Here is a 22,845-nt window from a genome sequence, read left to right as displayed (position 1 = left end):
TTGTTCTAAAATATCGAGTAATCTGTTCACTTTATCGTGTAAATGAATTGGTACTTTACTTGCTCTTTGTTTTTTGAAAACTGCGTCAGGTTTTAAATGGAGATGTAGTGATGAACTGATTTTGCCAACATCAAATTTAGATGTTGCATAGACTGATGAATATTTTATTAACTGTTTGGCTAATTTATCAAATTCGTCTTGTGTTATTTGTGAATGTTGGAAGTTAAACATTGTTAAAAATTTCTGTTGATTCTCTGTATAGTTATTTATGTTGAATGTAGGTTTGAAATATGGGGTTTTTGTGAAATAATCTGTATTTCTTTTTTCATTACTTATTATATTAATTATGGATAATTCTTCATTAAGAATTGTGGATTGACAAATATCTAATAATTGGAGTATATTATTTACGCGGTATGCTTTTTCGTGTACTGGTGATATCGTAGCGTTGGTTTCGCAATAGCCTAAAAGTCCTAAAGGTAATGTTACTTGATAGGGTGTATTGTTGTATACATGTAGAGAAATAATATCTGAATTCGAGTTTTTCAAATATTTTATGGATGAGATTGTGATTTTGAAAAACTTATGGATAGGTTTGAATTCAAAATCTGACATATAGAGTTGTTGTCTATTTTGTTTTTTATCATATTGGTGAACTTGTTTTATTAAAAAATTATATATGTTTCCTGATAGTGGTTTCAGGTGTTTTCTTTGTTGATTATATATCGGATAAAATTTTGAAAAGAATGGTGGTTGTTTATTTAATCTTTGAAAGAATGTTAGGGATGTGTCTTTTGTTTTTGTGTATTTATCTTTGATTAGTATTTTACTATTCAAAATGTTGATTGTTGGTATATATTTAGAAATAAATGGTATTCCAATGATATTGTGTTTAATATCAGTGATATGGAATATTTGTTTAAATGGTTTATTTAAAGTTTTATTTTGCTCTATTGTTCTTGTGGGGAGAAGAAATAATTGAATTTGTCCATAGTTTACCAATGTTGATCCTTGTGCTGTTGCTAGTTTACTGGATGTTTCAAGGGGCGTTAGTTTTGGGTGTAGTGATTTTATCTCATTCCATGTGGGAATGTTTATTATGTTTGATTCTGCTCCTGAATCAATTAAAAAATCAATTTCAAGATCTGGTGGTTGAAATTCTTTGCTTCTTGGACTTTCTAAAAGAAATGGTATTGTCCAAATTTTTTCTTTGGGTTGTTCTTTTTGTATATTTTGATAGATGTGATTTGTATTCAAGCATTTTGTTTTATTATTTTCATTGGATTGATTTGTAGTGTTAATTTCGTTAGTTTCTTGTTCCGTTTGTGTAGAATGGATGGGTTCAATATAATAATTGTGAAGGAGTTCTAATTGATTTTCATATATATGTGATGAAAAAGGTTGTTCATATATAATAGGTTCGTAATCATTTTCGACTGCTATCATATTGATGGAGATAGTGTTTTCTGTATCACTTTCTGAATCTGATGATTCACAGTTTATTTGATTTAGTTGTAGTTCGTTATTTCCTGTGTCATCAATACCTGGGGGGTCTGATGTTGTTTCTGGGTTTGATTGTACTTGATTAATATTTCTTTGATGTTTAGGTGTACTACTTCTGTGGCGATTGTTAGAATTATTATAATGGTTATTATTCCTGTGTGGTGATTGGGAATAATTTCTATAACGGTTATTATAACTTGAATGTCGATTTTGTGAATTATTTCGTGATCTGTTTTGATAATTATTGTTTGGTCTGTTATAGTTTGATCTATTATATGAGTTATTCCTTGATCGATTGTTCGGGTAATTCTGGTTTCGGTTGTTTGAATAACTTCTATTTCGATTATTGGAGTAGTTTCTATTTCTATTGTATGATGAGTTTCGTGATTGATTGTTTGGATAGTAATTATTTCTTGATTGGGAATTAGATCTAGAAACAAACTGTGTTGTATTTGAATTTGATCTGGAGTAGTTATTTCGACTATTTGGTCTATTGTAATGATTTTGTGACGAATTTTGTGTATTTCTTCGTTCTGGTGATCTTCCTCTATAACTTGAGTTATATGGTGATTGAGTTCTCGTGTAATTGGTATTGTTCGGAAGTGGTTTTCCTGAACTGTTGTTGCTGTATACATTTTTGTTCGGTAGATTTTGATCTTTTTTCATGTACTGATAGAATGATTTATTCGGTTCTTTATATTTTTGAGGTTTGTTTTGATTGTCCTGTTGTTTTTGTCTACATTCAGAAATACTATGTCCGTATCGTCGGCAATAATTACACCATTTTTTGAAAGATGGTTTGCCTTTAAAGTTTGGGTGTTTCTCATAAATATTGAGTATTTCAGTGATTTTTTCAACGAGGTCTGTATCTGATTCCTGTATATTATTGATATTTGTGGTATTTGTTTCAATTCGATTAACATATTGTAATTTCAGATTTTCTGTTTCTTCAAGTTTCATTGTGATTTCCGCTTGCTCTAGTTTATCTACTAGTTTTCGAAAATCTAAATCGGGCTCTCGAATTGAGGAGCGATGGGATGCTCTCTTTTTTATTGCTATTTTCCTTAATTGAGGTGTTAAGGTCATCATTAAGATTTCTGTCATTTTTGTGTTTTTATAGTCGTGTGTATTTAATGAATATGCTTTTCGAACTAGTGTTTCGATACGTACTGCTAATTGTTTGATGGTTTCATTTGGTAATCTGCGAATTTCATTACATAAAACTCTGTTGTTGTTTGTTTCTTTCGGAGTCAAACATTTTTGAAAATTCTTGTGTAAATCTTTTCCAATTTGATTTTATTTCTATAGGCAATACTGAAAACCATTTTTGGGCTGCGCCGTCTAGGGTTGTTTGTATCAACGCTGTGCGTCGATGTATCCAATTTTGATGTAGTGGCGTATTAATTGGTTCAGGTCCTATATTTAAAATTAATTTTGCTGTTACTGCATTTAAATAATCTTCTACAGAATATTCAGGGTATGTTCCTGTGAATACCATTAATGGTTTGTTTGATGTTATTGATGATCCACCCATAAGGTATGGATTCATTGTCATTTGTAATGATTCTGCGGCATTTGGCATTTGTGAAAAATTTGAAAGTTGATTTTTTGTTATTTCGTGTTGTTGAAGGTAATATGGAAGTGGTATTTCATTTTGCATTTGTGTTGGTTGATACGAGTGTGTAATCATTGGGTTTTGTGGCTGAATTGGTTGAAAAGATTGTGTATTAATTGGGTTTTGCATTTGTATTGGTTGTTGATTTTGTGTATCTGTTGGGTGTGGAGAAAAAATTCTATGATATGTATACGGTTTCTGCACTCCTTGTCCACGATATTCTTGAGTGTATGGTGCAAATATATCTGGTTGTAGATAATCATCATCAGAGGATAAATAATCCGTTTGATGAGGTGCTTGCTTTTTATTTTTATTCTGTTGAAAGAATGGGTAATTTTCACTACGATCCTGTGGAGGATGTGAATTAGTTTGAAAATTTACTGAGTTGGTTGTTGCCATTGGGTTATCCCAATATCGAGATCTTATCTGATTATTATTATTTTTTCGTGGGGGATAGTTTGTTTTTGATGAATGTGCGTAATTATAATTGTGTTCTGCAAAAGTGTTTCTTGTGAACGTTTTGCGTGTTTTTGAAGGTATTGTCATGGGTCTATATGTTTGATAATCCATTTGTGAATATTTTGGAGCAACGGAAGGTTTAACGGTTGTTTGTAAGGTTACCTGTGCTAGTGAAGTGTTTGTATTTCTTGGTGTTGTTAAATTTGGACGTATTGGTGAAATACTTTGTTGTGTAGTTGTTGTTGTTTGTACAATTTCTTCATTTATGAAGTGTGATGGTGTCTGAATATCTTGCTGAGTGAGATTTCTAGTTCCATTAAGGTTTTCATTGTGTATGACGGTCGAGTTTAAGCTGTTATTTCGCGTATCCGGTAGAAATGTATTGTAGTTTAATGGTGTTGCATCAATGGTTAATGGTACTACTCTTACATAATCTCTGGTATAAGATATTGTACTTATTGCTTGACTTGCAATTGATTGTGGGATATTTATAAATGCATAATGAGACCATTCGGGGTCCCAAACGTAGTCTGACTGTTCTGTGATGGCGGTATCATCGTTTGAATTTTGAGGTCTGAAATTTTTTCTTGCTTGTGAAATTAAATCTATATTATGTGTGAAATAATCTATTATAAACCATGCCAAAATTTTTTGTAAGTCATGTTTTGTATGTTGTGAAACATCATCTTTGGTGAAATTTTCTTTAATTATATGTAGAAAAGTTGAAAATAGTGTGATTTCATGTCGTACCTTTATATGTTTGGATGTCTCTGTCGGTGAGACACTTGGGATTGGAATTTCGTTCTCTAATATTGAGATATAACTATATATTATGGCAAAAACTTCATTAGTGAATATGGAGTTTGCTCTTTGTGAGTTATGATATTGTATGCTTTTTATGTATTCTGAGAATACTTTTGAAAATTCTAAATCAAGGTCGTCTGTTTGAATTACATATTTGCGGTGATTCGGGTTTGGTGAGCTGAATTCTATGGTGTAGATTCCGTATTGTTGTGTCAAATTACATATATCTTTCAGATAGTTATCAATAATTTGTCTTTTGATCTTTACATCTGGGAACTCTGCTTTACATGGGCTGATTCCGGGTTCAAATAAATTTAGGAGTAAATTTTTGCAAAATATATGCTGTCCTCTATCATTGGTTGCATCTACGAGGAAGGGGAAGATATCGTCATCATCTGGACTATCTTCACTTGGAGTGTGTGTTTGGCTCATTTTTTCGTTTAATGACTGTTAATAGGTAATTATCGATGTGTCTAATTGGTTGATTCCAATTATATAAATGTACTGGTTTGTGTTTATATTGCTTTTTTATTCTTCTTTTTCCTCTTTTTGATGAATTTGAAGTTGTTTCTGAGTCGGAAAAATATAATTGATCGTGAATGGGGCAATTTTTATCTATAGATTCTTTTAATTTATAGAGTTCGTCTAAATTGCTGGCTTCTGATTCTGAAAATGCGTTTCTATTTTTGGAAAATCTTTTTCGTGTTATTTGTCTTTGTTTAGTTATTATTTTTCTTTTTAGTGTTTGTCGTTTTGTTCTAATATATCCAACTGTTTGTGTGTGAGGTGTGGTTACAAGGTCGTATTTTTTGTTTTCTATTTCACATTTGTGCAAAACGATTGTTTGTTTGTTTCCTAGATTTTTAAATGACCTAAGGTTTAGGATGATGGATGCAAAAAGTTGTTAGATGATTTCTATTTTCTTAAATTGTTAGTCCTTACGATTTTTTGGTTAGCTTAACCTGGGTCTATGTGTTCAGGGTTGGAGAGAAAAGTATATCAATTCCGAAGAATGATTTTTTACTTTCTCGTGGCTAGTATAAGCTAAGGTGTTAACTTACTTAATCTTACTTAAGGGTAGTGATTGTGTTCAAGGGTTGGAGAATAGTAAATCGATCACAAGGTTCAGGTATAATTAGAACGCGAGTAGTTCGTTAGATACTATTTTAAACTTACTAAGTCTAAGATTTATCCTGGGTCTGGTAAGAGGAGGGTTCAAGTGAAGGATGAATAACCGAAGTTCTTCACTGTTTATCCTAATTTGAATGATAAGTTTTGTTCAAAAATTTCTATTAGTCTTGGGTTTTTTTTGAAAGGGTTGGATAGTGAATCGACGTTTGAGGTCGTTAGACACTAGCTAAGTGGGTAGGGGAGAACAAAATTGTTCTTTTTGATCCAAGGATAGGCCTTGATGATCAAGTTTAAATTTAATTAAATAGAAAATGAATTAAGATCCAAGGATAAGCCTTGATGATCTGATTTTAAAATTAAGTGAATTTAAGTTTAAAATGATTTAAATTTGTTTAAGAAAAGATTTAGTGTTTTAATGATATTAGTGAGCTTATGATTGCTGTTATGTTTTAGGTGATGAAGCTGAGACAACTGATGATTTTATGATTACTAACAGTTTATTGTCATGCTACTAATTTTTATTTTGATTTTCAAAAAATATTTTCCAAACATGTTTTATATAATACTGCAGAATTTTAGGAAAACGATCTGAGATATTTTTATCAATCGTTATTGTATATTAATATTTTGTTTAGCGCCTGTAATGAGCATGAAGATTGGCTTCAAGATTTAAGTTTGCAAATGAAAATCTAAATTCATTGCTAATAAGATTCTAAATATAAAAGTTTGTGTTGGCTTTTGCCGTACTATCATATAACTATTTGGTAAGTTTCTACTTTGTCGTATGTCGTCTCTGGTTCGAGGTCTTCTTCCAATTCCGGGTAGTTCTATTATCGTTCGGAATATTGGCTCTGATCTATTGAGTCGTAGAGACATTTCGATTAAATTATCGTCGTATAACATTTTAAAAATGTTTTGTCTAAATTCTAATCTATTTTTGGTTAATTCTAAGCTATTAAGGTCTTGTTCGAGACTTATGGTCGCACCAGATGAGTTATGACCGAGGTGGTTAACTCATAGAGTAATTTCGGATAGGGTACACCGTCTGCTCGTCACGCTATCTTATTTTCGGCCGGATAGATTCGTGCAACTTCTTAGTCTAATACCGATCCTAATCTTACTCTTATACTATCTAGTCTCAGGTTGTTTAACTAGTCTCTGCTAGGCTCAATAGATCTAGGGTATACTGGTTTATTGCGGCTGCTGAAGTTCTCTTGGAGAGTCAACTAATTTCTAAGTTAAATTCAAATCTCTCTGGTGCTGAAATTACAAGTAATTTCAGCACTTACAAATAAGTGGGTTGTTAGTTAGATGGATCATGATTGGTTAATATTAAATACTTTACAGTGGTAAAATATCTAATTTATCCAATCATAAAATGTAGTTTAGATCAGGTTCCAAGTATAAACTCGAACTCTTCATTTTATTCAATTTTCTAACCAAGTTGCACCGTTTTTTAACCTCAATGTCTCTTTTCTTCTCCTTTAAAAGATTGTCTTTTTGATGTCACCAAAATTTATACTAATGACCCAAACATGAACATGGAAACTCATGCTTTCCTCTTGAAAACTCTTCCCTATTACGACCCATCCGTAAATTTTGGCGAGTTTTGCGAGCGAACATCCTCGCAATATAGAGATCTATAGAGATTTATAGCTCTGCCTTGAAATTTTCGGGACCAGTCCAAGCCAACTTTACTGGATACCTACATTGCTTCAGCGATACTGATTTAAGATTGCACTGGTCTCATGCTACCAACAAAGCAACAAACATTACATAATGATGCTTTCCGCGTAAAAAAGGGCGCACAAAACCGAGCGCTATAGAACATTTTCATTCAGAATTTCAACTTTTCAATGTCTACCACCACCAATTTGAATGAACTAAGAACTTTTTATTTTATTAGTTTTAAATTTTTTCAAAAACAACTGCAACTAAAATAAATTCAGACAGGCCACATCGCAGTAACATCATCCGTGAAAATCCCTCCCCTGTAGACCAGATATCGCCTCCTCTGCAAGGCCACCAGGTATCGCCTCCTCTGAAAGGAGGCCCTTCCCCGTGGTGCTAGGAGAAACTAATCCTCAATATCCGCCTCAACCGCATTGACCCAAATGTGGCACCAAACTTCGTTCACTGTCCATTTCCCTCCCCATACCATTCTACATTTTTATAGCTGTTCCCACAACAACAATAGTTTAACCCGTGGCTTCGACCGAGTTGTGGCGTTTCTGAGACTCAGTTTGAGCAGTCCGAACGCGCTCTCTCGGGGCTTAAAAAACAACAATTATAAATCGAAACTCGTTTTCAACAACGCCGTTTTGCAACAAAAATTATAATTTTTGTTTTAATTATTTCATGTAAATTTGCCCGGTTCACGTTTTTGCAACTTTTAAAACTCTGATCGGAAATCTAAGCGCTACCCCTGTTTACAGTTAGAAAAAGGCTATCCTAGTATCTCCGATATTCTTTGTGCATGAAATAAGACGTTCCGTTCCGCCCAAAAAATCAGTTTTTGAGTTATCGCAAGTTGTAAAAATTAATAATATTGATAGAAGTGAACTTTTAATTATACAATGCTGTAGCGTTTCAGTTATATTCTTTTTATTGTTGGATGTTGCAATTTTAAATCTGAAAAATAAGTTCGTTATCCAAAAACCTTTTGCTTGAATAAAACTGTCTGGATGATTACGAGTGAAAAATATATCTCGAAAATTGTTTTCGCCAATCTCGTTGATATACATTCTTTTATAAAAACTTACATGGTTGTTATATAAAAAAAAACAAAATGTTTGTTATACATAAAAAACATAATCCCAGTAAATGCTTTAAAAATACTGTATAGTTTTTGCTTATTTCAAACCGAAAAACAATAATACCGAAAATTGACAGCGTTCAAGATTGCCGGAATTTTCTTTCAAAACAAGCTAGGAAAAAGACTAGAAAAGATAATGCTATGGAAAATTAAGTTGCTTGCAGGAAAAATCGAGAAAATTTCAGTAATTGCTTCTGACATCAATCAAAACAAAAAAAACTACTCAGGCGTCCTAAATATTTGCTAGTGTTAAATTGCTACAGCTATTAACAAAGTGCTCTCCCAACTTTAGCTCTATACAATGAAAAAAAATTGCCAGTTGAAAAGCTTAAATATTCGCAAAACGTTTTGCTTCATGCGATTTAAACTTCAGCGCTGTTGCACGCCCTCCATCATAAATGTTTTCGATGATTCCGACAGGTTGAAATTTTTCCATCATTCGGTTCTTCTCTAATTCGATTAGCCAACTTCAGTAGATCTATCAGTTAGGGGTAAACTGTACGGTTGATATTTTACACAGAGTCGGAGAGGAGCTTCGCAGCACTTGCAATACAACACACACACACACAGAGAAAAAAAACATAAAAAGCCGAAAAAAAATCAAGCAGACAGACAACCTTAGAGCAGACTTAAATTGAGCCGCAAAAAAAATTATTTTATAAAAAAAGTTTAAAGTCCCACCTTAAAAAACAATGGACAACACAATAAAAGTTGTTTACAGCACAAGAAAAATCAACGATGTGGCAACTAAGCCAATAATTTTTGAGCTGAAACCACTGGAACCGAAAAGAAAATTATTTTTTGGTTTTATTAAAATATTTCAAGTCTCCCCTGAAACTAGAATGAACAACACTTGCACTTGAATGAACAAACTACAATAAAAATTGTCTACAGCTCAAGCAAAATCCGTTGTTGCATTTTAGCCGACAAAACTAGAAAGAATAAACAAAAAACCAACAATTGATTTTTCTCGGATTTTTTTTTCAATTTCCTTGATACTCAAAAAACAAGGCCCAGCGACGACTCTAACTCCAGACCTTAGGGTACAAAGGCAACCTGGAATATGTTAAGACAAGAGAATAAGAGAAGTGAAAAGAAGTCAGCAAGTGATTCAACTGATTTTGTTAAACTAGTTGTTAACCAGAAAAAAGTCTATATTGCAGTTTGAAAACGCTTGTTAATGGCAAGCGTAATAAAAGTAAACTTAGCAAACAGAAAAATGGAAAAGAGTCAATGAAGGCAAAGGAAACCGAAAAAAACTGATAGTCTTATGAATTTGACGTTGTTTCAAAACAGTCAAAGAAAAAAAGATGGCCTTAAGGCTTTTTGCACTTGGTTACAAAAATGAGAACACTTTTATTCAATAGCATAAGCCCAGTTTAAAAAGACTGGATTAGTCGGTAAAATTTTTATTGCGCTGGGAAATCATTAAATTAAAATTCACTTCCGAAACTAGAAATTGTTCATGTTTTTCGCGACCTGTTAACACTTTTTTGCTGTTCGATAGGTGGAGTTTGCTTTCCTTTGAACAAGGGAAATTTAATTAAGTTAAAAAGAAACCACAAGTCAAACCGCTAAAAAACCAAACTTGAGCATGAACAAAAAAATCACTAAGACCTTCATAAGAGTATTCAATAAGTGCATGACTCTGAAAAAAGAAACTGGCATTCGCTGGAAAAACAAGGTGTTTAGGAAGTCATTCAATGATTTATATTTATTTATTGTATTTTCCATCATTCAACAGTGTCTTTACTTATTTCTGTTTAAAAACAAAGAGAAAAAGAATTTAAATTTGATATCTTGCAAAAGCAAATTAAAAGAAGAAATATAACAAAAAATTTAATAGATAAATTAAGATCAGAGATCGGCTCAAGAATACCTTTCGTGATGTCTCCAATTTCCTTTTTAGGCTACCAATATACTTATATCAGCTTTTAAATCGACCCAAAAATAGCTTTCTACGCCAAAAAACGATATGTGGGAATTAAGATTTAGAAACAGCAAAAGTTTTCAATTACATCCATTTTCATTTTCATGCATCTCAACATGTATAACAGATGAGTTGTTTGCCTGAACCTCAGTGCGTGATTCAGAGCGTGAGTTTTGTCTGAGTGATTTTTTACTGTTTGTCTCAGTCACTCCGTTAGTCCTTGGACTTGTTGACTTTGCTGATCCCACAACGCTTCCGTTTAATTCGTTCGCACTTACATGATTATTAACATAATTTGATTGTTTAACCGTTTTAAACTTTGAATTCTTGGAACTTATCAGTTGGTTGACAGTATGTGTAGCTCTGTTCGTTAGCGAGATCCACTCATCTACTGCGCTTCTCTGATTGGCTAAATCGGAAACTATTTCGACCAATTGCTTGTTCTCGCTCTGCAGCCTCGCAATATCATTGGTTCGTTCTCTGGCATAGTTCACTAACTCTTGATTATTGATTTGTAACCTAGTCACAAATTTAAAAATCAACCAACACTTTTGAAATTAAACATAACAAATTAGTTTTCGTGTACTTATAAATCAGTATCAACTATCATAAGTTCATTGAGAAAACAAAGGTGGTTAACCCTGACGAGTGATGCTTCTCATCTTTCTTTTAAAAGCTAGAAACCTATTTAAATTACTTTTTTATTTCATGCAAATATAGTCAAGCTCCAAATGAACAGGTTTTGAAAATTTTTGTTCGTACCTGTGGACCATTTCCTTCATTTCAAAATTGTCGTTCTGCAAGTTGGTCAATTGTTCTCTGTATATAATCTGCGCCTGCAACTGAGTTTCTAGCTCGTCTATTCTAGCGTATAGTTGTCGCAAGTGTTCGTTAGCCTCCGCGATGCCCCCTTTGGTGGCCACCGTTCCAGGCATCAATCGAACTTATCTGAAACAACAATTCAAGCTATGGATGCTTTTGTTGGATCTTTAGAGGTTAACTCAAAAAGTCACATGGAAGATAATGTAATTCAATCAGTCAGATTCGATAGCAGCAAAGAGAAATCAAATCGTGACTTCATCAGGTTTTTTTTACTTGAAATTACAGGTGGCCTAATCTAAAACAATGAATCAACAATTAAATCGCGTCAAAGAGATGAAAACATAAGAAACTGTTGGTTGCTCAGGGTAGCATGATCTGTAAATATAAACTTCAATTGAATTAATTCAAACGATTGGTGCTTTTGTTAAGATTTTGGGAAATTTGGACTATCTTGGAGATTGATTCAAACAATCACATCCGAAATATTGTTCCAACCATCGAATTTTTTTTTGTTTTCACGCAAAATCAGGTACCACAAAAAATGATCGGAATGGGCCGAGTGATATATCATATTAAATCTCTTCTAGCCGTGATTCAAACAACATGTAAAAAATGTTCAAAAAAAAATTCCCAGTGTTCAGAAAAACTAGTTCGGAATTTTTGATTTTTGACATAGTTTCATGCTAATAAGATAAGCGAGCAGTCTTACTTTGTTTTTCAACCAAGAGAATTTACCACAAATAATAATCGGAATGTTAATAATGATATAAAATTGATACCCTTTCTGGCCTGATTTGAATTTGAATGACCTTAAAACTATTCGAAAAAGTAGTTCCAGTGTCGAGAAAAACTGGTTTAATAATTTGGTCAAGTTTTTCAATTTCAAGCGAGTAAAGCAAGCCAGCAGACTTTTTATCGAAGGATCGGCCATCAATTTTAAATTTAACTTAAGCTTTTTAAATTTAACTAAATTTTTTAAATTTTAAATTTAACTAGAGCTGTTTTGGGAATAAAAATTTAAACTATTCAAAAAAAAACATCTGCCAAAAAACTTCAACAATGAATATGGAATAAACTTTCCTTGTCATTTTTCGACTAAATCAAAGCCCAATTTTCCTGTTTTACTAAGATTGTCGAATACGCCTCAGTTCTTGGCTTTCGTCAGATCCTCTTATCAGACCACGCACAAAAAACGACACTACTTTGAAAACAAAACAAAAAACTGTATTTTTAAAAAAAGAATATAGTCGGAACAATTTGGGCTACTTGCACAACAACCGGGTATACTTGTACTAATTGTATCTGGACTCAAAAAATCAAATCGTGAACTCAGTAGTTTTAGCAACAGCTACAGCCCATAGAGCATAATTCACACAGAGCCGAAGCGGAGCTTCGCAACATTTGCGATACAATCAAAACATAGCATTACAGGAAGTCACTTTTTCGAAAAACTAAAGTTAAAAAAAACTATTTAAAAAACTACTCCTACAAAGTCTTCATACCTTTTGTCTTGGATGCGGCTCATAAGGAGCCTTAGCAAGAAATAAGAATCCATGACCGAGCGGCAAATAAGCTTAAGTCTGAGGTCGAACATCGCTACGCCAACAAAACTGTAGTCATAAAAAATTCAAGCCATAAAATTTTTCAAATCAGAAGTTTTGACGACCCGTTATTAATGAAACAGGCAACGCCTTTTAGAGAAAATCGCCCGTTGAAGTACGCAACATGAATTTACTAAGCCAATACCAATTAAACCGAAGCCATTTAACCAAAAAAAAATTATTCAAAATCGGATTTGGTAAATTTTCAATCAACAAAACAATTTTTAAGTATAGTACTACGAACTCATTCTAATCTAGAGATAACTGTTTGATTTTTGTTGGAAGTACTGATTCATGATGAAATGAGTTAAATCAGCAATTCAGAAAATGGGCTTCACACAAAACCTTAGTATTTTCTCTGAAATGAGTAAAAGTGGAAATTTCCCAAGGACACATACTTTTTAGGTGTCCTAACGCACGTACGAACTTTAGGTATAGCTACATGAATGAATCGATAGCTGAATGGATGGTTATGCTGGTGGATGGCGTGATTGAGAGATGACTGAAAGGATGGATGGCCAGGTGCATTGACGGCTTGTGGGATGGATGGCTTGCTGTGTGGATGGCTGAATGGATGATGTTTGCTAGTTATAGCTAGGTGAATGGATGGACAGCTGAAAAATAAACAGTTTCAAACTCCTAAATAATACTAGATGGCCCTCTGCAACTTAAGCTGCTCCTGAAAAATGGCAACGCTTATCTCTAACAGAAAAATAGGTTGAAAGGATGGATGTTTAGCTGGTTAAAAGCATGGCTGGATCAATCAATGAACATTCGAATCATTGGCTGCATCATTGAAAAGATGGATTGAAAGCAAGATGGATAGCTAGATGGACTCATGGATGGCGGTCTAGATGATAGCTGAACTGATGAATAGCTACTTTCATAGATGAATGAATGGCTGGTTCGATGGTTCTAATGATGATGGATAGATGCCTGGATGGATGGTTCAATCAATGAATGGCTGGTTGGATCGCAAGATGGACGGCTGGCTAGATGAATGGCTGATTGGATGTATAGCTAGATGAATAAATGGTTAGCTAACAGAATAGCGGGATCGAGAGATGACTCAATGGGTGGACGGTCAGGTGTATGGATTGCTTGTGGGATGGATGGCTTGTTGGTTGGATGTTTTGTTAGATGGATGGATGGGTTGTTTGAAGGAGATGGCTAGTTAGATTGATAGCTACATCGACCACAGACGGCTGCATGGATGCCTGATGGGGTACTAGAATGTCTTCATGGGTGGATGCGGGACGAATGGATATGTCGATGGATGGATGGCTAGATGAATTACGAACGAATGGATGGAGGACTGGCTGAAGAAGTGGACGGACCGTCAGATAATTGATGGGTGGTTGAGATTGGTGGATCGTTGGATGCATGAAAGGATTGATAGAGGTCTATATGTCTATATTGATATATGTAAGACAAGTTGACTGGATGCATGGAAGGCAGGATGGATGGATGGCTGAAGCGATGGAAAGCTAGATTAATGGATTGCTGGTTGGATGGACGGATGCCAAATCAATGGCTAGATGTACGGTGGCTCAAGGGATGGAAAAAGGGCTCATTGGGTGGATGCATGTGAGTAGTGAGGGCAAGACATGCGGAAGGGTTGATGAATGCATGGATGGTAGGACCGATGAACGAATTAATGGCTAGATGGCTGGTTGAATGGATGACTGGCTGGAGTGATGGATTTTTTAAGTGGTGACTGAACTGACGGATGGCTGCTTTGATAAATGTATGGCTGGTTCCATAGAATACTGGTTGGTTAGATGGCAGGATAAAGACTGGCTAGATAGATAGCTGGCTAGATGAATAGAGGGATATCTGGTTGGATGAATGACTGGTTCGATGAATGGCTGGTTGGATGGATTGCTAGATGAAAGGATGGATTTTGTATGAATCGATGGCTGAATGGATGGATGGTTTAAAGGATGGATGGATGGCTGATTGGTTAAACGGATGAATATATAGAATAGATAGCTGGTTGGATGTCTAGATAGATGGATGACTGGATGGCTAGATCAATGGACTGCTTAGTAAAATAATAGCTTGATGAACGGCTGGGCGGTTGAATTCTAGTTGCACGGCTGGATGGGTTTGCTGAATGATTGGCTTGATGGCTGGTTGGATGCCAGTTTGTATAGATTGATGGCTAGTTGGATAGATCGCTTGACGAATGAGTGGCTTGATGGATGTATAGCTAGATGAATAAATGGTTAGCTAACAGAATAGCGGGATCGAGAGATGACTCAATGGGTGGACGGTCAGGTGTATGGATTGCTTGTGGGATGGATGGCTTGTTGGTTGGATGTTTTGTTAGATGGATGGATGGGTTGTTTGAAGGAGATGGCTAGTTAGATTGATAGCTACATCGACCACAGACGGCTGCATGGATGCCTGATGGGGTACTAGAATGTCTTCATGGGTGGATGCGGGACGAATGGATATGTCGATGGATGGATGGCTAGATGAATTACGAACGAATGGATGGAGGACTGGCTGAAGAAGTGGACGGACCGTCAGAAAAATGATGGGTGGTTGAGATTGGTGGATCGTTGGATGCATGAAAGGATTGATAGAGGTCTATATGTCTATATTGATATATGTAAGACAAGTTGACTGGATGCATGGAAGGCAGGATGGATGGATGGCTGAAGCGATGGAAAGCTAGATTAATGGATTGCTGGTTGGATGGACGGATGCCAAATCAATGGCTAGATGTACGGTGGCTCAAGGGATGGAAAAAGGGCTCATTGGGTGGATGCATGTGAGTAGTGAGGGCAAGACATGCGGAAGGGTTGATGAATGCATGGATGGTAGGACCGATGAACGAATTAATGGCTAGATGGCTGGTTGAATGGATGACTGGCTGGAGTGATGGATTTTTTAAGTGGTGACTGAACTGACGGATGGCTGCTTTGATAAATGTATGGCTGGTTCCATAGAATACTGGTTGGTTAGATGGCAGGATAAAGACTGGCTAGATAGATAGCTGGCTAGATGAATAGAGGGATATCTGGTTGGATGAATGACTGGTTCGATGAATGGCTGGTTGGATGGATTGCTAGATGAAAGGATGGATTTTGTATGAATCGATGGCTGAATGGATGGATGGTTTAAAGGATGGATGGATGGCTGATTGGTTAAACGGATGAATATATTGAATAGATAGCTGGTTGGATGTCTAGATAGATGGATGACTGGATGGCTAGATCAATGGACTGCTTAGTAAAATAATAGCTTGATGAACGGCTGGGCGGTTGAATTCTAGTTGCACGGCTGGATGGGTTTGCTGAATGATTGGCTTGATGGCTGGTTGGATGCCAGTTTGTATAGATTGATGGCTAGTTGGATAGATCGCTTGACGAATGAGTGGCTTGATGGATGTATAGCTAGATGAATAAATGGTTAGCTAACAGAATAGCGGGATCGAGAGATGACTCAATGGGTGGACGGTCAGGTGTATGGATTGCTTGTGGGATGGATGGCTTGTTGGTTGGATGTTTTGTTAGATGGATGGATGGGTTGTTTGAAGGAGATGGCTAGTTAGATTGATAGCTACATCGACCACAGACGGCTGCATGGATGCCTGATGGGGTACTAGAATGTCTTCATGGGTGGATGCGGGACGAATGGATATGTCGATGGATGGATGGCTAGATGAATTACGAACGAATGGATGGAGGACTGGCTGAAGAAGTGGACGGACCGTCAGATAATTGATGGGTGGTTGAGATTGGTGGATCGTTGGATGCATGAAAGGATTGATAGAGGTCTATATGTCTATATTGATATATGTAAGACAAGTTGACTGGATGCATGGAAGGCAGGATGGATGGATGGCTGAATCGATGGAAAGCTAGATTAATGGATTGCTGGTTGGATGGACGGATGCCAAATCAATGGCTAGATGTACGGTGGCTCAAGGGATGGAAAAAGGGCTCATTGGGTGGATGCATGTGAGTAGTGAGGGCAAGACATGCGGAGGGGTTGATGAATGCATGGATGGTAGGACCGATGAACGAATTAATGGCTAGATGGCTGGTTGAATGGAGGACTGGCTGAAGTGATGGATTTTTTGAGTGGTGACTGAACTGACGGATGGCTGCTTTGATAAATGTATGGCTGGTTCCATAGATTACTGGTTGGTTAGATGGCAGGATAAAGACTGGCTAGATAGATAGTTGGCTAGATGAATAGAGGGATATCTGGTTGGATGAATGACTGGTTCGATGAATGGCTGGTTGGATGGATTGCTAGATGAAAGGATGGATTTTGTATGAATCGATGGCTGGCTGAATGGATGGTTAAAAGGATGGATGGATGGCTGATTGGTTGAACGGATGGATATATGATTGAATAGATAGCTGGTTGGATGTCTAGATAGATGGATGACTAGATCAATGGACTGCTTAGTAAAATAATAGCTTGATGAACGGCTGGACGGTTGAATTCTAGTTGCACGGCTGGATGGGTTTGCTGAATGATTGGCTTGATGGCTGGTTGGATGCCAGTTTGTATAGATTGATGGCTAGTTGGATAGATCGCTTGACGAATGAGTGGCTTGATGGATGGATGGCTGGTTGGATCGATCGCTAGATAAATGGATGGCGTGATGAATGGAAGGCTAGAGGGATGATCCAATTAATAAATAACTGACTTGATGGCTGGTTGGATCGCTTGATGAATAAATGGCTTGATCGAGGGGTTTATGGTTTGATTAAAGGATTGCTAGTTGGGAGGATCGCTAAGAGGAGGGATGGCTTGTTGGACAGATAGACAGCTGATTGGATCTTTGGCCACAGAAAGGATAAAAGTATGAAATTTAGAGGCCACATCTACAACCTCTGTGAGGAGTAACTTCACATCACACCACCAATGGGGCAGAAATTTCAAAATGAGAGAGGAAAAAGTAAATCTGAGCTTTTTATAATTTCTTTCTAAATAAAAAATATTACAACTCAAAAACTGAAGAGGTTTAAACAATCATCGAATACAGGCCATATCTGCAACTGCTGGTAGTACCCTCAAATCGCAGCACCACAAGGTCGACACTTTCAAATTTTGAGAAACTTTTTTGATGTTTGAAAAATTTTAGTTTTTAACTCGGAGTATAAAGGCGTAGAGTAGTTTCTTCCGGAGGCTAGACACCTTCTGTTAGTACTCTGACATCATCCAAATATAGGATTTAGAGTTTCAAATTTCGATTTTTTTCAAACCTAATTAATATGAGATCTTTGTTAAAAATTTTTAAAAAACGACAAATCTCGGAAGCTAAAAAAATTTGAGCAGTCATAGTTGGAGGCAAGACCTGCAACCCCTGACTGTACCCTGACAAAACCCCACTGTATTTTTAGAAAAATTAATTACCACCTCTAGTGAACTTAGTATTTTGTTAATTATGCATATAGGAAAAAATATGTGGTTCCCCAGAGCTAAGTTCACCCACCTAAAAGTTCGTGACAATTTCTTGAAAAAATCATGGTTTTAACCCTGGTTTCACATAAGAAAAATTACTTGCGGTCTAGGTCAGCACAGCAAGGAAGATTTTGTCTCATTTTTAATTTTTTGAGACTTTGGCGATATTTTTTGGCGATAAGATGCGCTGTAATGTTTAATAACTGTCTAATATTTCCCAAAAAATATCAATTTGCAAAAAAAAAATGAAAATTAACATGCTTACCGCATTACTGGTATTAAAATAACCATTACTGCCATTAACTTAATTTTGAACAACATTTGTTATTGGTATTCCATGCGAGGCAGCTAAATTTAGTGAACAATATTTTGTCATTTATCATGATTTATGGCCACATAACAATGTTTTTATAGCTGGTATAAAAAGGTCCAGATACTCGAAAGCTTTTGTTGATCATTGTTGCTAGCAACTGTGCATCTGCAGCCTCATTTTCCCACGACTCAAATACTATACAAAGAGAGCTTGAGCCTTTTATTTTTTGTGTGTCCATTGTCCATTCTAATAAATAAGGTGAAAACTGTTGAAAAGAGTATACACCATTAACTTCAAAGATTTAACTACTTCATATACTTTTGTTAACTTTCTGCTGACATTTTATTGAAAACGGTTGAAAACTGTTCGACTGGTGTGAATGAAAGGGGGAACATGAACACTTCCATCACACGGGATCTTTTCACGTACAAGTGTGACAAGTGTCGCGTGGACAGAGAGAGACGCATCAGTTGGGGTCCGTGGCTGGTGTGTTGTCGCAAACAGGCCCAGGAAAGAGGAGTGCAAGCCAAGACTAGTTAGTATTGCTTTCGAAGAAAAACTTATTTTGTTGAAATAAGATCTAATCTCTTGATGTTCGATGCGCCATCTTGATGTTCGAAACTCTGTCGAGCTCTGGAAAACATCCATGTTGCAGACCTTTTTTTGAGGAACATGCCTTTAACAGAAAGTTCAGACAAAAAAGCGTGTTTTAGATGACCGCCCTCTACATTGGCGCACTGTAACCAGCCACTACGCCGCAATTTGTTGAAGTAAATAGAAAGCAAATAAAAGTTTTGTCTTAACCTTTCGCAACAAATGACACTCAGATTGAGAGAACGAAACTCAACATAGCTGACTTGAAAAATGTTTCAAAAAACGTTTCGACGCTATAAAAAATTATTAAATTTTCTTTTTGTTATTATTTTAGATCCAATGATTTGGCACGAGAGTGAAAGCCTGATTCCATCTTCTGCGGCACCAAACCAAGAAGATCTCCCACCTCGAGGCAAGTTTTCATCTTTCAACCTAAGCAGGGGCACAACAGCGGTTCGCCGTGATGAGCTGTACAGCTCGTATGTTGGTCCTATCCCTCGTGGATAAATGATCTTTACTAATCTTTACTAACCTAAACTTTATTTGGATGCTTTGAAATTTTTGACGAATTTGATGACAGCATAGGATAACTTTGAGGACTGATGTTTCGCGCAGTAGCTATTGCAAATCAGAGTTGGCACAGGCTTCCGGCAATACTTTCCTACGCCATTTTCAGGGACAAACTTCAGTTATTATCTATGGCATCCTTAAATATTCTCTTCGACGTCTTAGAAATTGGAGGAAAAAATTTCATGTAGATCTGCCTAATCGGGACTGTAAATGAATCCCCTGCAAAACAAGTCTATATTGAGTGAACAGCGAAAAAGTAATTGCTTCGCTTTTAAATTTTAAGAGCTGAAAATCTTCCAAAATTTTAATTTTCTCTCCATGACGTCCATTTCTCTCCATGACGCAGCAAACTTGAAATGACGTGGCTATTCTAACCAACTGCCTATAAATTATCTAACCATTTTATGTATTTGTTCAGATTGCTCCAACCACTTGGGTCCATTTGGGACGATGCAGAAGACTACTTGTGGAGCTATGTGGACCTACGAGCAGAGTTTACGAGAGAACAAGAAGGAGAAATTGGGAATTGAACCCGCAGATGTATTGGCATGGGGCCGAATAGCCAAATACGAACAGCAAAACAACAACAACAACAGTCACGCCAGAGCCACAGCACACCAACAGTTCCACAAATGAACCCTGAAAGTGCAGGCAACCACACGTTTTTCACACATGCACCAACACGAAAACAACTCAACCCAACATAAAACTGATTTGAAACCTAATTTTATGCTTGATTTCAAGAGATGATGCTAAACGTGAATGGCAAGATTTAACATTACATATAATAATCATTACATATAATAATTGTTCTTCAATGCCGACAAATTTAAGTTTTTAGTCAAATTTAAGTTTTTAGTCAAAATGAGTTTCGCAAGTACAAGGAAAAATTCCGAACAAAGCATTCAATATTTAACACAAAACGAAAAAAGTCGACGCACGAGCAAAAAAAAACAGCAAAAAGGAAAACTAAAAGGCAAGAAAATATAAATCTCAGCCTCGAAAATGCTTGAAAAAAAACACAACCAATATAAAATTAGAGCCTAACAACAGGGGCGGATTTAGGGGGGGGGGGGGGGGGGGGGGTGTCCATTCTCTCTCAGGGATTCAATCACCTGCCGACCCAAAGGGTCTCCCCTTTGTACTATTTTGAGATATCCATTCTTGGCCGACCGACTCTAAAATTTTTCTAAAGGCGCCAATACATACTAATTTTGAGGAGGGAGCGCGAGCCGAAAAAACGCGAAATTTTTATCAAAAATTTTATAAATCCGCCCCACCTCGAAAAAATTCTAGATCCATCCCTGCCTAACGAAACCTTTTTTCACACACTCATACATTCAATGCCGGAAAGCGAGCATCGCGCTTTTATAAGGCTAATTGTTTGGATGAGCCTGTTTAATAGTTTCAAAAACGGATTTGAATGAGAACGATCAATTTAAATCAGTCATCAATGGGCTTGAATAAGAATATGAGCATTAAATCAGCATCAAAGGCCAAACTCCAGAGAGAGAAAACCAAAGTTAAAAGTAAACTCCTCAGTCGATGTGACGAAGGCTAGAATTTCGCAAACAGTATTATCATCGATCCAATTCAAAAGACAGAAACTTTATCCAGGTGACAAGTTTGATATACTCATAGCTGTTAATACTTTCGTCAAAAGAGCAATCAACAGTTGAAAAACGCTTTGAAAATTTAAATAATGTCGAGCACATTCAAGAATGTAGTGAACAGAGCTAACAGACAGTTGGAAAGGATTTAATGAGCGCAAGTAATAAAAAAAAACAGTTTTCGAAAAATCTTTTGCATTTCAAAAAAAAAACAAAAGGCCTTAAAGCCATTTGAAGTGCTTCAACAATATAAGTTAAACACGTTTTCGATAACTTTGAGAAAAATGAATCAATAAGTAAAATTTCTATTTTTCTGGGACATCTGAAAATCAAATTACACTTTCAAAATTATAGGACGATCGGGTTTTTCGTGACCTGTACACTTTCGCTGTTCGATAGTGGAGTTTGCCTTCCTTTGAACAGAGGAAATAAACTGCGCTTAAAAAGAAACCAAAACTGAAACCGTAAAAAAGTAATACCTTTGAGCCTGAACAAATTTTCAGACTTTGTTAAAAAAAAAACAACAAATTATTACGACTTTTATAAGAGTCTGAACTACGTTTATAGAATGTTGAAAACAATACAGCAAAAAAACCTAATTCAAAAACTCACCCACAAGCTAACAAATTTCGGATTAGCTTTAAGTAAGTAAAAGCAGAAAAAATAGCAAACAGACAATTGGAAAAGTGTCTATGATCTCAACCAACCAACTATAAAATTTTGACTGATTTAAAAAACTCCGTTTCCAAAAACACTATAAAACAGTATTTAGTTTAAAAGCTCCTTTAATTTCAATAACCTTTTTTATTTCATTATGTTCAAACTAAATGGTTTTGATAACTTATTTATTTTATCGACTTTATACCCCAGAGAAGAACTTTTTTGCACCCACAGATACGGTTAAAAGTATTGAAACACAAGAAAATGCACTGCACCATATATATTTTTTTAATGGCTGAAGAATATAGGACCATTGTTTTAAAAATTGCAAGCTGTCGTAACAGGATCCAAACACAAGTGCTTTGAAGCTTGAAGCAAACGCTACACTATGTGTACAGCTGCGAGACGGTAAATGCTATTCCCTTATTTGAAAAAGCCCAGTTTCTCATCTCAATTTATCCTTGAGTATGGCGGTTTAGTCAAATTTCCAGAATTTGAGCTATTTTTATCAAAAAAGTATCAATCATGAATTGTTCTAGAAAACCAAACAGCTTTAAGGTCATTTGTTTTTTCTTGAAAACTTAAAACCATGATTTTTCAAAAGATAGGTGAAATTTTTTTCCAATCCGCGCAGTTGGTTTACTACGCAGATTGAAAAAAGAAACAGAAAACAAACTTAAATTGTTTTTTGAAAAATCTTTCGAATTTCAAGAAAAAACAAATAGCCTTAAAACTCTTCAAACATCTTGAACAAATTTTGATTGAGAGTTGTTTTAATAAAAATTGCACCAAATCGAGAATACTGGACCAAAAGGTAAAGTTTTCATTCTACTGTGAAAATTGAAAATTAATTTTCACAAAATTTATTTCCGAAACTATAACTCGATAACGTTTTGCATGACCTCTACACTTGCTGTTCGACAGTAGAGTTTTCCTTCCTTTTTACGAAGGAAAAGAACTCCTTTTAACAAAGGAGAAGAACTCCTTT

At 35.7% G+C, this 22,845-nt stretch overlaps 2 protein-coding genes across 3 annotated transcripts in view; one reads left to right on the top strand and one right to left on the bottom strand.

The window, feature by feature from the left end:
- Positions 1-10,191: 10,191 nt before the first annotated feature.
- Positions 10,192-22,845, bottom strand: part of LOC134848302 (uncharacterized) — a 386,969-nt gene continuing 374,315 nt past the window's right edge. Inside the window, exons 1-3 of one of the 2 annotated variants that reach the window (XM_063865698.1) lie at positions 18,376-18,468; positions 11,020-11,205; positions 10,192-10,776 (exon numbers count right to left, since the gene is read on the bottom strand). In XM_063865698.1, coding sequence (XP_063721768.1) covers positions 10,338-10,776; positions 11,020-11,192 — 612 coding nt within the window. In that variant the 5' untranslated portion in view covers positions 11,193-11,205; positions 18,376-18,468 and the 3' untranslated portion in view covers positions 10,192-10,337. Of the gene's footprint in view, positions 10,777-11,019; positions 11,206-18,375; positions 18,469-22,845 lie in introns of those variants that run through there. The other variant, XM_063865706.1, reaches the window with a different exon arrangement.
- On the top strand, positions 18,556-20,404 carry LOC134856961 (uncharacterized). The gene is made up of 3 exons (XM_063873271.1): positions 18,556-18,958; positions 19,352-19,429; positions 20,006-20,404. Exons 1-3 carry the CDS (start codon positions 18,817-18,819, stop codon positions 20,221-20,223), a joined length of 438 nt encoding a protein of 145 aa, XP_063729341.1. The 5' UTR covers positions 18,556-18,816; the 3' UTR covers positions 20,224-20,404.

Source organism: Symsagittifera roscoffensis, chromosome 1 (assembly GCF_963678635.1).
Source record: "Symsagittifera roscoffensis chromosome 1, txSymRosc1.1, whole genome shotgun sequence".
NCBI classification, from domain to species: Eukaryota; Metazoa; Xenacoelomorpha; order Acoela; family Convolutidae; genus Symsagittifera; species Symsagittifera roscoffensis.
Note: the sequence above shows the minus strand (reverse complement) of the source record. Positions and strands in the feature narration are given on the sequence as shown.